The sequence below is a fragment of the Mustela nivalis genome (assembly GCF_964662115.1).
Source record: "Mustela nivalis genome assembly, chromosome: 15".
NCBI classification, from domain to species: domain Eukaryota; kingdom Metazoa; phylum Chordata; class Mammalia; order Carnivora; family Mustelidae; genus Mustela; species Mustela nivalis.
In genome coordinates this window covers 15,997,783-16,015,971 of record NC_139034.1, presented here as the reverse complement: position 1 = coordinate 16,015,971, position 18,189 = coordinate 15,997,783, and the positions used below count along the sequence as shown (strand labels likewise).

General features: G+C 40.6%; 1 protein-coding gene across 1 annotated transcript in view; it reads right to left on the bottom strand.

Moving 5' to 3' along the window:
• TEX26 (testis expressed 26) overlaps positions 1–18,189 on the bottom strand; it is a 31,547-nt gene that overhangs the window by 10,998 nt on the left and 2,360 nt on the right. The window contains exons 2-4 of the mRNA XM_082700917.1: positions 15,079–15,160; positions 10,438–10,603; positions 4,676–4,832 (exon numbers count right to left, since the gene is read on the bottom strand). Of these exons, the coding sequence (XP_082557043.1) occupies positions 4,676–4,832; positions 10,438–10,603; positions 15,079–15,160 (405 nt within the window). The remainder of the gene's footprint in view (positions 1–4,675; positions 4,833–10,437; positions 10,604–15,078; positions 15,161–18,189) is intronic.

Sequence of the window (18,189 nt, the reverse complement as noted above, 5' to 3'; positions counted from 1 at the left end):
TCCAATTCATCAAAGCCAAGTTCTCCAAGCCTGAATCTGAAAACAAGCACCCTTTAGTGCTTCCCATTCATTTGCTTTAATTCCATAATGAGGATACAGAGATAAGATATGGTCCCTATGTTCCAGATGCTTAAAGCATTAGAGAAACAGAAACAGATACAGAGAGAGAGAGAGAGAGAATTACAATATTAGGTGATAAACCCTACAAAAGAGATAAGAATAAGATCTATAAAAACATATAGGAGGGCCACCAATCCAAACTTGGAGGATCAGAGAAGATTCCCAGGAGAGAAACAAAGCCTATATTTAGACTTAACTTACGGATAGACATAGGCTAAAAGAAGAGAGGGACAGGTGTTCCACAGAAAGGAAGCAGTGTGTGCAAAAGGCATAAGGCTGCTGGGGGCATGGTGAGTCTGGAGAAAGGAGAGCAGTCAGTCTCGCAGGGAGAGTGGGGGTTGTCGAGGTTGAGAATGCTGGCATGGCAGGCAGGGACCAGGTTGTACAGACTCACATTAAAGCATTTAGCTTTTATCCTGAGGACAATGGGGAGTCAATGAAGGGTTCTCAACTGGAAGGTGATATCAATTTGCACATCTGGAAACTCACTATGGCTATAGGATGGGCTATGAATTGGAGGCAACAAAACCAGAAAGGGAGCTGGATTAGAGGTCATACAAGGAGGAGACATGGATAGCAGTGGCTTTGGGGAGGAAGAGAAGCAGATGGAGCTGAGAGATTTAGTAGAGACTCTTGGCAGGTCTTGGGTATTTATCTACACATGGGGAAATGATAATTTGCACACACTGAAAGGACTTTGATTAGAAGCTCGAAGACATCTTTTAAGAATGCTGACATTTCAAATGTCTTCCCATCACCCTTAATGTTTATCTGAAGTATGGAGGTCTTTTGATTCTATACTCCTCTAACTTCAAAAAGTGCACTTCCAAAATATTTTTTTTCCGTCATTCAGCAAATATTTGCAGAGCATCTCCTATACACCAGGACTGGACTATATATATTGCACTAGATTCTGAGTGAATAAAGGCCTTTGGGGCACCTGCTGAATAGTGGAAGAAAGAGCAAAACAAACACAACAAAAAAATAAGAATCAGTAAACAAATGACTGCAAAGTACAAGGAGCTAGAAGGTAACCAATGAGGGCGTAGCACACCTCTTCAGATAAAATAGTAAGGAAATCTCTCACAGGCAAGGTGACATTTAAGCTGCCATCTACATAATGACACAGTAAAATCCCAGAAGGAGCTGGAAGAAGAACAATGCAGGCAAAGGGGGGCAGTCTGCACACTGGCTGAAGGTGGGGGGGAAATGGCATCTTATAGGAGTTTAAGATGAGACTGGATGAGACTCCATGAGACTGGAGCCTGGTGAATGAGGAAGATGGAGTGAGAAAGAACAGTGAGGAGGGAAGCAAGGTCCAGGCCAGCCTTCTATGACAGAATGAACAGAAAAAAGGGAAGGTTGGATTTTATTCAAAGTGCAATGCAAAGCCAGTGAAATAAAGCAACAGGATAATATGATCCAATTTAGATTCATAAAAGATCATCTATATTATATTTTACTCCTCCTTCCCCAAAGTTCACCAGAATGATAGATAGAGGTCAACACATGTTTAGAAGATGTAAGTCAAAGACAGATGTTTTGAATTAATTAGCAAATTAGAGGAAGCTAAAACTAAGTGACTGCCGAAGACTATAACGAAACAGTGAGCTCAGTCACACTACAGAACCCCAACAGGTTTCTGTAACAGGTGCAGGGAAAGGCAGATACTGCAGCTCAGGCTGAAAACAAGAGGCCTGGTGAAGGTTTACATACAGAGTGAATAGAGTTCCTGCATCATGTTCTTAACTTCATGAGTCATTTGACTGTCCTTTCCTAACCAGAAGTTAATAAGGTGCAAATCTGAACCAAAGAAGCTTGGGATGCCACAACATCAGGCACAGTGGGAGGTGGGAATAGTGGGATGCTGAAAAGGAAAAAGAAGGGTTTGGTGAGAATCTGCACAGCAAGCAAAAAGATCCCAGTTATCTCCCCAATCCTACTCTCAGAATGCCAACAGCCAAGTGTTTGTCTTCCTGGAGAAACTGACCTAAAATTCAGGAATTTGCAGGTTTCCCAACAAAAAGCTATCACCTAGCCACCTAAAACAAGCACCAGCTAACAAGCAACATTTCTGTATATAGCTTCCAATCAGATTTGAGTATCTCCCTTGATTATCTAAGGTGAACCTTAGAGACTAATATTTTCCATATACTCACTTCAAGAAACAGAATTGTCCACAGAATTGAGACAAGTTTCATAAGCATCATAGTAAATCTGTCTCTGCTCTCTTGTAAATTTGAAAAGATCAGATTTTCATTAGACCATTAAAACATTCAGAGAAATAGAGACAAAGCAAGGAATAGATGAAAATGTTGAAAATTAAGTATATCATAAATATCCTAAAATTTATAAGAATTACTACATATATAAAACAAAAACAGAATGCTAATTAAAAAAATAATCATGTTGAGGGCAGGGGGTCTATTTATTGCAGTAAATATCCTTATTAATTTTATTCATTGAACAAAAAAATTAGCAAGATGGAGAACAAGAGATTGGACACTAAAAACTCAATAGTAGAATTACATTAAAAGGTAAAAAATTTTTCAAGTTAGCAGAAGAAAAAAAAAAAGAGAAAGATACCAGGAGAGAAAAGGTAAGAAAATTGTAGGATCAATCTAACAAATAAGAGTCCCAGAAGAGAACAGAAAAAAGAGATGGGAAAAAAGTAGGAAGGAACTATGCAGGAAACAATGCCCAGAATTGAAGGACATGACTATAGCTTCTAGAGCCCCTGAATGTCCAACATAATCATTGGCAAAAGATTATTACTAATGCATACAGTTGTGAAATTTAGAATGTCAGGCATAAAGAAAGGATCTTATGTGCTTTCAGAAAAAAAAAAAATACAACAGGGTCAGGAATCAAAATGACATAAGTCTTCTACAAAAGAAATCCTGGATGCTAGAAGACATTTGGAGGAATGGATTCTTAGGGAAAGTGATTATCATCCTAGAATTTTATATCCAGCCAAACTATCAGACAAATATAAGGAAGAGGAAAGGATATTTCCAAATTGGGAAGCACACACTCAAAAAAGTTCCTCCCATGCACTCTTTCTTAGGAAACTACTGGAAGATGTGGTTCAGCAAAACCAGGGAAGAGGGATAAGAATGAAGAAGAGGAAATAAGATCCAATGCAGGCAGAGGCCAAAGAAATTTCCAGAATGATGAAAAAGGAAGTCCCAGGGCACAGCTGGTCAGCAAACCCACAAAACAACCAGTCTAGGTTAGAGGAAAATGATGAAGGGTGTCCGAAAGATGACCTGTAGGAAAACTACTGGAAGTGGTAGAGTGTTTGAAACTGTGTTTGGAAAAAATCCTGGTAAGTATGTGACAAAGTATTTGGAAAAAAGTAGTGATAGGGACATAGAAGACTAAGCATATTAAAAAAAAAAAGGCAATTATTAACTCTGGTTAAAAAACAAAATTTAAAAAAAAAGAAAATGTAAAGGAAAGGAAACAATCATAAAGTACCACCTGGCTCCATACAATGAATGGAAGTTTCCATTCATACAATTGCATTCATACCATTCATATGAATGAACCCTGCTTCAGGTTCCATTCATACAATGAATGGAAGGTTCCATTCATACAATTCCATTCATACCATTCATATAATGGTATGTATCATATCAACATACAATGATATATATCATATCAACATACAATGATATGTATATTACATAATCATATCTTCATATCATCATAATATAAATATTAGCAATGAATTAAGCAAGAATTTGTAATATAATTTTTGAGAGAATGGATGGAATGGGTGAGAGAAAAAGTTACAGGAGAGCCAAATCCTTAACCACCATAACAGGAAGTCAATAATAATAATGTCTAAAATTGATGAATCAAAAATAGCAGTATAGGGGTGCCTGGGTGGTTCAGGCATTAGCGTCTGCCTTTGGCTTGGGTCATGATCCCAGGGTCCTGGGATTAAGCCCTGCTTCAGGTTCCCCATTCAGCTAGAAGCCTGTCTCTCCCTCTTCCACTCCCCCTGCTTGTGTTTCCTCTCTTACTATGTCTTTGTCAAATAAATAAATAAAATCCTAAAAAGAAAATAGCAATATATGCATATAATTTAAAAATATAGAGGATTACATAAGAAATAGTCAAAAGGATTGAACTGATTATCAATGGGGTCAAAGAATGGCTGTTATTTTGTAATAAGCCCTTATGCTATTATTTGATTTCACTGTATACATGCATTAGTTTAATAGAAGTACGTTTCAATATTTAAAAATAACAATAACTGGAAACAGCATGTTTAACTTGACCACTTCATCTTCTCCAGGTTCTTCCATCCTCGTTTTTCAGGCCCAGGAAGGCTGTCCCTTCAGGCTACATGTCCTATTGCGTGTACCCACAGCATTTTCCACGTGGTGCACCTTTTCATACCTGACTGTCTTTGTTTACCAAATTGCCTTTTTCTGTGTCTGTATTGTGAGTTCCTTGAAAGAAGACACCACATCTGGGGTGTTCACCACAGCAACTCCAGTGCACAACACGTAACCAGGAAAAGGAGAAAAATGAACACGTTTACCTTTTGCTTTGTCCACAAAATCTCTTCTAGTATTGGAAACAAACTGATTTGATATTGCCTTCCTAACCTCTTCCTCTGTAGCAGTGATTTTCCAAGGGAGATAGCTCTTTATTGATGCCGCAGGTTGACCTTGAGGTAGTGTCCAGGAAAAGAATTCCTATGAATACAAACACAGTTTTTAAGAAAATCCATATGGGTTCCCCAATTGAATGAAGACTCTGAATATCTGTGTGTACATATTCCTCTGGGTCCTTTACACCCCGCTGCCACACTGCATTGTTTGCAGGAGCCTTGTCAACAGGAACCAACAATTTACGCAGCTGTAACACAGGTACTTTGTAATTTCTTTGACTTTTTCATATTGAGACAAGAAAAAGTGACTGCAAAGTCCAAAGAGTTGTACTTGCAAACAGAAATCTCCAGCCAAGACCAGAGGAGAAGACTCATGCTAGCTTTGGCTCTAAGTGCCCAAGCAGATAGCTGCTGCCTCCCCTCAGAGCCCTAAGTTTCGAGACACACCCAGCCACCCATGGAGAGGCCTCAGAATGAGCATGTAGGAGGGCAGAGGGCAGGCTCTCTCTCTGTCTGCAAAGAAATTTTATGATCATGAAACTTGAAACCTCCAGCACCTCTTTCCATATCCCACTCTCTCATAACCTTGCTTCCTACTTCCCTGAGAAAGCTGAAGCCCTCTGATGAGAACCTCCACACACAGCCCACCACACCACCCAGCCAGCACATCTGCTCTCACTTATGCTGTGATGGGAATGGAGCAGCAGGTGCTTTTAGCAGGGCTCACTGTGTCTGGTACACCACAGTCCACTGCGTTTAGCCCACACTGGCCCATGACCCCCCAAATTCTCACTCCTCTCTTGCAACTTCCATTTCTCCCTCTGTTTGGGGTCATAGTTGCCAATATCCAAGCTTGCCTTCATTTCTCTTAGAAAGGAAAACTCTCTCTTCACCCTATCTTCCCTTCTAGTTATTAAGGTGTTACTCAGTCTGCCTTTTACTGAAATTCCCCCAAAATAGTTACATATATTCCCTGTCCCCAAAATGTGTCTTTAAAGTGTCTTTTAATCTTCAGGGTCCCTCTCCGTTCCCTTCTTTCCCGTATAATCTATTGAAGGAAAAAATGCCATTTGATGTGAAGAGGTTCCCACTCTCTGGATTGTGTGGAATGCATACACATTATGCAGGTTAACAAGTTCCTCTGTTCCCTGTATTTCCTGTAATTGGCAGCTAGATCCAGACTGACTTACACATGGGACAAATCCCTTTGGCAAGACTGTATGTGGCAAGAAGGACCATAACATACAGCTGTTTCTCTTTGTGTGATGTTATCAGCTATTGACGCTTAATGCCTAGATTAGTGGATACAAAGAGCTGATATTCCATCATTTCTTTTTCATTTATTAGCTAGAATATGCTTATAAAGAGACATTTTCCCTCATCTACCATTTAGCTTACCTGTGGCATAGCTCATATAGATAAGGCAGAAAGAAAAGCTTGACCTTTCCCCCTTTGTCAGTTTTTAAGGTAATGAATTGGGTTTTTATCATCCTCTGAAAGTGTCACCAGTTTGTGTGTGTGTGTGTGTGTGTGTGTGTTTACAGAACTCACAGATCTAAGCATATTCGATGTGTTTCAATCTATTGCATATATTATCCTTATAGAAGCTCAAATCATTTTTGGCCTGTAGGTACTTCTATAATTTTAATATAACTCTAGTAGTTTTTTATGGTTTTTTTGTTGTTGTTGTTGTTATGTGGCATGGCAAGATGTTCCAGACTCATCTTGCACATTTCCCACCCCAAATCTAGACTCAGCCAGTTCCCCAAGAAGCTTTCCATCTCACACTAACCAAGCATTCTTCCACCACAACTGCTCTTGTCAAGGCAACCAAGGGACTCCATTCTGCTAAAATCAATGGCCAACTCTATCCTCATCTTCTTTGACCTGCCAGCAGCATTTCACACAATGGTCAGTCCTTTTTCTTCATTTTGTTCACTTGGCTTCTAGTACAACACACTCTGTTGGGTTTTCTCCTTCACAACTGGCTGCCCCTTCTTCAGTCCCTTTCGCTGCTTCTTTCACTGGCCTCTTAAAAGTGAAGCGCTCCAAGTTTTGGTCCTTGAACCTCTTCTCTTTTCTAGCTTAATGATCTCATCCAATCTCATTTTATTTCACATACAAAGACTCTTACTTATCTATAGCTTAGACCTCTCCTTCAACTCAGATCCCTATATCAACGTCCTCCTGTATATGTGCTCTTACAAGCTTAGATACCTCTAACTCCACATTCCCACGCCTGAACCCCTGAGCATACCCCTCAGTCTTGAATATTCTACATTTCAGTTAATGATCCCTCCAACTTTGCCAGTCTTTAGACCTAAATCCCTGGAGTCATTCTTGGTCCATCTCTTTGCTTCCCATTCCACATTCTTCACATCAGAAAACCTTATTTGCCTATGAAATATATTTAGAATTTAACCATTTCTCCCAACCACTCCTAACACCCTAGTCTGACTGAGCCATCAGCATTTATCTCCTGGATTATTGCGTTTGCCTCCTAACCAATATCTCAACTTCCACATCTACTCTCTGATAGTCTACTCTTGGCCAGGGCACTCCTGTTAAAGTATAATCACGTGACCCCTCTTCTCAGAATCCTGCAGGGGCTCCTCATATGTTTCAGAGTCATTGTCACCGTCCATGTGCAATGGCCTATAGGACTCTTACATGATTTACTTCCCCCAACTCAGCACACCTCTATCCCTCATTCCCTCCCAAACCCCTCCACCTCTTTGTTTTCTGTCCTCACCTCCTCCTCCTTCTCCCTTATCCATCACACTCCATCCACAAGGACTTCCTCCCAATTCCTTAAAACACCAGACATGCTCCTGTCTTAAGGCTTTGCCTTTGAAAGAGAGAGAGGTTCTCTCCCAGATATCAGCATGGCTATTCTCTCTCACCTCCTCCAAGTCTTAGTGTGAATGTCACCATCTAAACAACACATCCCCAAATTATCCCACCCCAAATTGCAAACCCTTCCCCCACCCACTCCACTCTAGATCCCCTTTACTCTCTTCATTTTTTTTCCATAAAACCATCCCTTTCTAATCTTTTATGGCACATTACAGTCTGCCTGGGTGTTATATTTATAATCAGATGTCGTCTCCCCAACTAAAGTGTAAGCTCCACAAAGATAGGGGTGTTTTCCTGTTTTGTTCACTGCTCCATCCCCAGGCTCAGAAGAGAGTCTGGCCCATACTAGGCACTCAGTAAATATTGGTTGCTTACATAAGTAAATAAATAGGTAGTACACATAACTATCCACTGCCTGAAGACTTTGCCCTCCCAGTCACTGGCAAGCCCAGCTAAGTTGTTTTTTTCTAATATCCTGAATGGGACTTGCAGTCACCAGTGACTTCCAGTGGGACACTCCGCAGATAGCAGAGACAAGTTACATGATGATGGAACACTCGTGTGTCCCTTTCCCAGGCATTTCAGATACTCATCTTTCAGGCTTTCCTCTGGGGCTGCTCCTTTGTCTCAATTTACAGCTTCTTTCTTCACCCTGTACCTCAAACCTAGGGATGATGAACCCAGGGCTTCATCAGGCACACACATCTATATCCCCATCCTGGTAGTGCTAGTCCTCTGAGGCAACACTCACCCACCCCTAGCCTGTTTTCCACCTGACCGCCCACACTTGGATGCATCCCTATTGTCACCAATATATCAGCCGGCCCTTGTTTCTCACCACTCCCCCCCCCCCTTTTTTTTTAATTTATTCGATAGACAGAGATCACAGGTAGGCAGAGAGGCAGGCAGAGAGGGAAGGGGAAGCAGGCTCCCTCATGAGCAGAGAGCCAGGGGCTCAATCCCAGCACCCTGGGATCATGACCTGAGCTGAAAGCAGAGGCTTTAGCCCACTGAGCCACCCAGGCGCCCCTCTCACCACCCTTTCCTGGAAGGAGCTCCCAACACCAGTCTACATTTTAACTCCCAGGACAACTGTTCTTTAGAAGCAAATCCTGTCTGTTAGCAGAGCGGGAGCATCTGCTAGTCTCATCCTAGCTCAGGCCCTGAGCCACAGTCAAAACCATTCAACAAAAACAATAAATGGCAGAGCAAGAGGGCTCAGCAGAGTAAACAATGCAGCACGCCCTCAATCCAGGTCGAGGGGAAGAGCATTCACGTGCTGGAGCAGCTGTGGCCTGGTGTGGAACCCTCATTGTTTGAAAGTGTACAGGGCCATCTGCCTCACTATGCCCATTGGCTGAGAATGCACAGGACACCCAATCAGTCTCTCTCTCCTTGGCTGGGAGCCTTCAACACACCTAAAGGGAAAAATAAATGCTTGTGTGTATATGTGTGTGTGTGTATGTATACATACACAGTATAATATTGTAACTAATTGCTTTTTTTAAATTTTAAGATCTCAAAGCAAATATTGAAGGGGTAAATTCATTAAAATAAATGGGTGCCATGAAGAACCAAGTTAAATGGGGTATGTATGTTCTAATGACTCCCAAGTCTACATCTACAGCTCTCCTCTTCCACACAGACTCCAGACCTGTACATGCAATTGCTCGTTGGACAAATTTTCAATCAACATGTCTTCAGCTGAACTCACATTTCTCCCATGCCCTTTCTTACCAAACTTGGTCCTTCCCACGTTCCAGCTCAGCAAAAAACAACAGCTTACACCCAGCCATCCAAGCCAAAACCAGAAATGTTATCCTTCATTCTTTTCTCTTCCTTGTCTTTTAGATCTTTTCAGTCACCAAATCCTTCCCATTCTACCACCTAATGTCTATTGATTGCATCCAGGTGCCTTTCCAAGGGAAAGCCAAGTAAATGAAATCCTTTACTATAGTTGAGCATTGCTTTCTATGGTAGAAGAAGGGTATATTGTGCCCAGAAGAGAGTCTATTTTGATCTAGAGAAGAAGGGAATTAGAGACAGCTCTCTTTAAGCTGCATCTTAAAGAATGTATACGTTTCTTTGGCGGACAGGAGAAGGGATTCTAGATAAACAAGATGACAAAAGATCTTGGAGTTTGAGAACGCATAATGCCAAACACAAATACTTGTGAGTGCCAGCATTATTGACAATAACCAAAAGGTGGAAACAAATCAGATGTCCGTGAATGGAAAAATGAATGAACAAACTGTGGTATACACATACAATAGAGAATTATTCAACCATAAAAGGGAACCATAAAAAAGAATGAAGCACTGATAGATGATACAGGATAGATGAACATCGAAAACATTGTACTAAGTGCAGAAACCAAACATGAAGGGTCAAAATTGTATGATTCTCCGTAAAAAATATCCAGAATAGGTCATCCACAGAGACAGAAAGTAGGTTCGTAATTGCCAGAGGCTAGGGAAGAAGGAAGCAGGAAGTAATTTCTTAATGGGTGTGGGGTTTCCTTTTGGATGATGGAAATGTTTTGGAATGAGTTAAATGTGGTAGTTACAGAACATTACGAATGTACTAATTGTCAATGAATTCTTCATGTTAAAATGGCTAAAGTTATGCCCTGTGAATTTCAATTTTTAAAAAATCTTTTTAAAAATTTGGATGATAAGAAAGAAGTAGTTAGAAATAAATGTGAGAAGGTAGGCAAAAAATAGTATAAGAAGGACCATAACTACCGATGAAGAATCTGGGATATATTTAGACTCTCATTCTTATGGATTACTGATACAGTATTAAATTAAATAAATATGTAGATATTAGCTTACTTGACTGGGGTGACATTTGTGTTTTCTGATTCCTCTTGAAGTCCCAATTTTGACCAAATCTTCTTTAGAATGTGATTTCCAAACATACTCATCATTGTACTGTGTCTGATTGGGAATAGGGTCACTAAGAGAATATGTATATCCTAGTCTTCTGATACTTTTTTGGCTATGGGAAAAGATAGTGGAAATCAGAATAAGGGATTAAATACCAAATCTCACAGCAGTACACATATCAAATACTTTTGCTTATAACTTTTTTTTTTTTTTAAAGATTATCTGGTTCAACACTTGGTGTCAGAAATAATTTAATTTCCAGATTCCCTTGAAAAGAAACAATCCTGTGCCTTAGGACAGTTCTTCACAAACGTATGGGAAGACTAAAATGGAATTTAAAAGAACAGCCATCTGAAATTCAGTAATTTTTTCAATTAATTTTTTTAAAGAGCAGATACTCTCCCCTATAAATAGTACTTCAGTGTAATCAAATGCTTGGTGAAGAAATGTTTCTCTCTATGAAAGTATTCAAGTAATAAAAGGAAGATACAGAAGAACTGGGATATCACTAGTTTGCAAGGCTGTAATGAAATTATGCATTCAGGCAATGGTCACCAGTTCCTACTCACAGTTCAAGAAGAGGGTCCATCAGCTATCTTGTGCCCCAGATGGACATATATAACACCTATCTGGTATTTTCGTCAGAACACCCAGCTTGAATCAGATGAAGTCTTTGAAATAGTAGATTATAGGAAATGCATGAAAAGAGGAATATTTTAAACAACAGAATGCGGGTGAAATCAGAAAAATCCAAAACAATGTCTGTTTCTTCAACAAAGAAATTCTCAGAAAAGAAAAAGAAGAGGAACCTATGCATTAAAGGAGGTTGAAAAATCATCACCAAGTGCAATGTGTAGAACTTATTTGGATTTAATTTCTAACTGACTCGTTTTTGTTTTTTTTAATTATGAGACATTGGGGAAAATTTGCTGATTGGCCATTTGATACTAAGGAATTGTTTCTTTTTGAGCTGAGACAAAGGTATTGTTGCATATTTTTAAGGCACCCTTATCTTTTAGAGATACATAAAAGTAATATTTTGGATTAAAATGATATAATGCCTGGAATTTGCTTCAACATTATCCAGAGGGAAGGCGGGTGGAAGGTATACATAAAAAGTGTCAATGTGTTGATTATTATAGGTGGATAATGGCTAGGAATTTATTGTATATTCTTTTGTGTACATCTAAAATATTTCATATTGGCTTTTTCTTTAAAAAAGCCTGTGTTGGACTTAAAGAAGCCTGGGTTTCTTTAAAGACAGCCGAGGTACTGTCTTTAAGAAACCAAACATCTGGAAAGTGGGATACATCTGGATGATGGACTATTTTACTTATCATTCAGATGTGTAGGCTCAGGTAGGACTGTGGTCCTGAATGAAAGTGAAGTCATAATATCTAACCATGATACAAGGAAGAGAGAAAGATGGGGGACAGAAAGCCCCTGGGTAGGTACGGAGGTTTATTTTCAGGCAGAGGCATGTTAAGAAAGAGTACACTGAGAGATGGAGATCTGAAAATCAACTCCCTTAAAGCTATCTGTGCTGTGTTGCCTTTGGAAAATCTTCGTGTGCTTTTGATGACTTCAGTTTCATTAAAATCCCATACCCTTACTTTGGGTTTGCCTTTGGAGGTCTGAGAGGGTGAGGAGGGCATGGGGAAAGGGGAGACAGGGAGTGCATTTCTCTAACCAGGACATGTGGTCAATGTGGGGATGTCCTGAATTTAGGTACACTGTAGAGTTCTGTGGCTAAGAGTAATGTCCAGTTTTTCATTTCCTAACCATTACAGAATGCTCAGTCCTCTTTAAGGAGAACCCTCTGAGAAGAGAGCAGAGAATACAGAGTGCTTCAAATGACTCTTTGCCCCACACATTGAAAGTTAAAGATTTTTTTTCAGTTAAAAAAAAAAATCCCTAGGACATGTCATTAGCTAGAAAGAAGAGTATCTCTGAACAGGTGAAGTAGTACAGGATAGCAATCCTGATACTTTGGAACACAACTCGGATCTTTTCTCAGATTAGCAAATTTGAAAGATTCACTAGGTAAAACCGATACACAAAAATTTTGTTATTTTTTTCCTTCAGATTTTTGTATCCGTCATTCAATTGGGTATTTAAGTCTTTTTTTTAACCCAAACATATTATGAAATATGTAATCCAGTACAGCCATTCCTCATTTTATCTATATTGTAAAATATGTAATGACATATGGCAGTACATGCTGGCTTGCCAGATCAATTAATTTTCAACAGGTAGAACTTTCTCTTCTCATTAAATGCATAGTAAATGTTTCATTTGTATCTATAAGAGAAGATGGGTATTAGCTCAATCTATTGTGGCAATCATTTCACAATGTATGTAAATCAAACCATCACACCGTATGTCTTAACTCATACAGTGATGTATGTCAATTGTTCCTCAACAAAATTGGAAAAAATATATTAAACAAGTTTCTCCCAAGTGAAAGAACAACTGATGTAATTTAATAGTCACGTATTAAGATGTAGCTTTTCAGAATACTTCTCCAAAAATGAGTTAGGGAATAACTCAATAACTGGATGGCATATCATCTAATTATTTCCTTTCAATAAAACCAAAAGACTAACCCAACCAAGTTGTCAGCTGTTCAGTCATAAAAACCACCTTATAATTTCTGGCATATAACTTAGAAAGAGTTCAAAGTCTTGAATGACAACACCACACTTAACTCCTTTCATTCACATCTACTTATTTACATGAACCAGTTTGCTCAACACTAGAATTTATAAATTGAAAAATAAACATGAGAAGTAGAAAAAAAATGGATGCTGAATGCAGTTCCATTCCAAAAATAACACTTTAAACTGGATACATAAATTAATTGCAAACAGAACAGTCACATTTATCTCGTTAAGTTACAATTCCAAAGAGCTTACTTTTTGTGTTTAGTAATTATTAACATTTGTAATATATTTATTGCTTTGAGCAACTGTGTACTAAAAATAATTACGGTAACTCAATACTTAGGGTCACATAACATGTTTAAAAATTAATTTTAATTAATATACTAAAATAGTTCCAGCAAAGTATAATGCAGTGATCAATAAATTGCTTTCAAACACAAAATATATTACAGCAGGGTAAGAGTCTGCAGGAAGTGGAGTGGAATAAGAGCTCAAGAAGCAAAAGGAATGAAATAAATGGTCTATTGAAGAAGAGTTTGTGTATTTTTTAAAAAGATCATAGTAAGTATCGGTAAGTTAAGGTGTGTAGGTTACCCATTGGCTATATATTTTTTTAATGACTTCATAGTTTTAGTTTAAATTGTCAATGTATAGGATGGGCTATGCAATTCGTCTTTCAGAATCATTTGAATTTATAATGAAAAGTTTTCCGTGAACTTAAAAAATACGCGAATTTGAAGACCACTGACCTAGACTCCATTAGTACCCATTTGTTTTTGGCTTTTATCCCAAATGTTTCTTCTTGAGACAACTGTTACTGACTGGGAAGCTGGCATGATCATTACCATGCGATGATAAATCTCCCGGTTAGAGGACATAATGTAACTCAGTGGGATAGCCAGGAAGTCAGACATCAAGAGTCTTGTGGGCCTGTAGTGTTTGAAAGTCTATCAGATATTATGCTGGGGGAAAAATTAATGAAAATTTTTGAGTAACTTCTTGATGCTAGGCACTGTTCTAGTGCCTTCATTTCATCCTCAGAACCACCACCTGAGGCAGGGATCATCACGTGAACTTCACCAACCACAAAACTGAGCCATAGATGGCTTGTTACCTGCCAAAGGTAGAAGAGATAGTAAGGGGAGGAGCATGGAGCAGAGGCTAAAACCCATTTCTGCCTGACTCTTCAGCCACGTCTTGCCCATACCCCATATGACTTCTCAACAACTCAAACTCTTAGAGTGAAAAGATCCTCTTTATTGGAAACAGTTCACACAGGCAGGTGAAGTGTCTCCATGTGATTTCCCACCCACCGTGGATGCAAGGAATGATGACAGGGGTGTCCTGCCCCCACTCTCACTCACCCACTAACGAGCTTAAAGAGGCAGCTGATGGACAGAAATTCTCACCACTCACAATTCAGGTGGAAATGGAGAAGCTGCAAGCCATCTGAGGAAGCAGTAAGTGGAGAAGTGAAGATCAGGGTGAGCGAGTTATGGCCATCCAGCTTCCCAGAGCAGCGTTGGTGATAGAAGTGCTAACTGTTCTTCATCTGGCCATTCATTCAATAGTCACCACCTGCCTACTAGGTACTAGGTAATAGATTCGATTCATACTCCACGTTTAGGTAGCACAATTCCGTTAACCTATATACTGGCTCTGTTGTAAAGCATGACCTACAGTGACTTTATGAAGGATCCATATGTTCCTTTTCTTAGTTCTCCTGTAAGAGGTCTGGATACTGTCTTAAGGGGGGAGGCTATCTGGTGCTTGGAGAAGCACCGTGCATGCAATAGGCTCTTTGTGTAGACATTTTTATAAGCCTTCTCTGATTACTCTTTCTCTTGGCTTTGGACTTGGAATAATAGAATTCTGGTGAACAGTTTAAGGTGTGTACATCAACCTGACACAAATTGGGATCTACCGAATTAAAGCAGGCACGGCTCCGGTCTTCGGTGTGTATGCGGTCCTCATGGTGGTGGCATAGGAATCCCAGGTGGTGTCACCTGCCAAAAAGACGACAAACCAGTTTGAAATGTGGCAAACCAGAATATTTCCATTATATGTTGTTTTAATAATTAAAATAATTTTGCAAAAGAAAACAATTTTTGGATAGTGATTGAAAGTCTAAAGGAACAGTGGCCAACTTATGGCCTCTTATAGGAAAGGGGAAAGCTCAATCAAATGATCTCAGTTCCTCCCTAAAGAGAAACAGGTCCATTGTTTTTTCTGATAACTCATACATGCTATTTTAAAGTGTTCAGGAAACCCCTAAAAATATAAAACAGAAAGTTTTTTGACCTGTTATCACTTTAAGGCGCCCACTATGACTTTAGTGACCAGCTTCCCACACATTGTAGAAGATCCAACTATACACACATGACATGATTTTACACAAGGTTCACATGTCCCATTTTATCCTGGGCACATGCTCCTCTCTCCTTCCTCCCTCTGTTCCTTGTCACTCTCCTCCTCAGCCCTCCTCCCACCCCATGTGAACAACAGTGCTAGTTTCTTTCCATGCTTTAACATCTGCTGATACAATGACCTAGAGATTTATAAATACTTTGACATTGGGTTTTAGTTTTCACCATCTTGTCTTAAAAAAGTGGCCTCCTAATTCATCATCATCTCTCTTTGTCACAGAATGGTGTCCTACGGGAAAGCCCTCCAACTCATCAGGAGAAGCTCTAATGGATTCTTGCTCATGACGGCACCAGATTCCACAGCGCAGGTGAGCGTGGGTGGGATCAAGAGAGGAGGAGGGCCGGAGGAGACCAGTCCAAAGGCCTTTGACATAAGAGCGTCAAGAGGTTGGGGAGAAGGAGAATCAGAGGAGGAGGCCGGCAGAGGAGAGCAGTCAGCAAGAGTACGTGGTGTCCTGAAGGCCACAGGAAGGAGGGATTACCAGGAGGCAGGGGGTAAGGATGGCCTATGGCAAATGTGGGGGACTGGGTCCACAAAGACAGAGAATTAACCCTGGGGCACATGCTCACAACAACAGAATATAACTGCCCTAACCTCCCATTGTCCACAAAGTGCCACCCCACTTCTTGGGAGTAAAGATTTTAAATTTAACTCAGTTGTTCTCTCATTCTTCCTACCTGGGAAATTCACCTGTTATGCTTTTACATAAATAAAAGTGTATTCAGACATGAAACTTCATGTCTGTTGTCTGGGGTCTAGCTTCTCTCCGCTAGACCCCCACGGCCACCTCATGTCTGTGGTGTTCCCACTTGCGCATCCTAAATACAATTGCTATAAAGTATTCTTCTCGAATACATCTTCAGTTCCCAAAGAATCCTAAAATCTCTATGCACTGCCTAGCATATGGGGCCCTGACCAAACATTTAGATTTTGCTGTCTGTGTGTTTCTTTCTGTCTCATCTCCTCATCTCCCAACCAGCTCTTGTTCCCAATTTAACAGGCCCTTGCAGGCAGCCAGGCAGCTGGACCTGCTGCTCCGTGACAGTTTCCCCACCGCCTTCTCTCTGGCTGGGATTCACCTCCACCAGCTTCCCCCGTCTAACAAAAGTCTAGCCCCCGCACGCTCCACTCTGTGCTGCTGCTCATACACACTCCCGATGTCCCCGCCCAGAACCCACTCGACAAGAAACGTCGTTCTTCTCTGACGCCGCTGCTTTAGTGAGAGTCGTTTCGTGCTTTCAAGCGTTTTGTTCCAATTGTAGAATCGAACGTTCTTCGTTCAGAGAATTCCAAGTATGGACAAGTAAGTGGGAAGAAATTGGGAGGCAGAGCTGCTCTTAAAAGAAACCTTCCCCTAACCTGATTTGAACCTCGGAGGGAGACTCTTGGAAGGCTCAGGAAAGATCCTCTGCCCAGAGACCACAAATCATTTCACTCTCTCCTTCCTAAAGCAAACAGCACTAACCCAGGCCAGACCAATTTCCTGCTAGACCCACAACAGACCTCAAAAACCCTGGCAATACAACATCCAGGTAACATCTCCCCATCAATCACACAGGCAAGCCAGATCCACCTCCAGGTGTCCCTATCTGGGGCCTTTCCACTTCCCGAGGACAGCCTCCTATTGCTAAGATCTTATTCCAGAAGGCATCAGGTGCAGGAGAGGCCATGTCCATCTGCCTCTAGGACCAGAGACCACGTGGTCTTCCCTCTCCCTAATTCTAACCTGCTTGGATGGCTAGAATGACGAGATGCACAATTGCTGGTACATCTTTCTGCAGTTTTTTGTTTAATGACTTTTCTTACTGAAAGTCTTTATGTCAGCTCTGTGTCTGTGCTTCCTACTTCCATTGACACAGCTTCTGAAAATACAATGTTATTAGAATTAATCCTCTTCATTAACAGAAATAATAACTTTAAAATCTATAATCATAATATTCTAAAACACCGATTTCCAGAATGTGCCACTGCCTGCTTTTGCCTTTATTCTCATTAAGTACCTCGGTGTTTTCCCCTGTAACTCTGTGTCCACCTCTCTCAGGATTCTGTCTTCCTGTTTCTACCTTCTTTCATTTTCTGTTCCTTCTACAGTCAAGTCCGGAACCCCTCCCATGGACTAAGCTCCCTGGTAGGCCCTAGGACAGAGAGATCCTGTCCTGGTCTTGGGGAACCCTCAGGCAAGTAAGGAGACAGTGAATCTCCAGTGAGTACAAGCTAAGAGACTCGCTGTTATGCCATGTGCCATGGGAGTTCCCACAGAAGGTGCCATTCTTTCTGGCTGGATGAGAGAATGGGCATCGAGGGTGGGTCCTGGAGGTACTTCATAGAATAGGTAGCTTCTGAGCCAGGGCTTAAACTAGGAGTTGGACAGGGACCACAGAAGGATGTGAAGTGAAGCATTTTTCAGAGGAAGGGGCATGAGATGTGAAAGTCTGAGACCTGGCGAGTAGCCCGATGTGAGCGAGGCAGGAGAAGACAGGTCTGCGAGGTCTGGTTTGCCCCACTTTACCCTGGCACTTTACCACCGCTGGAGGTAGTCACAATTATGAAAATGTATTATGAGGTTTTGAAAATATTATAAAATAGTAACTAGCCTGTGCATATTATA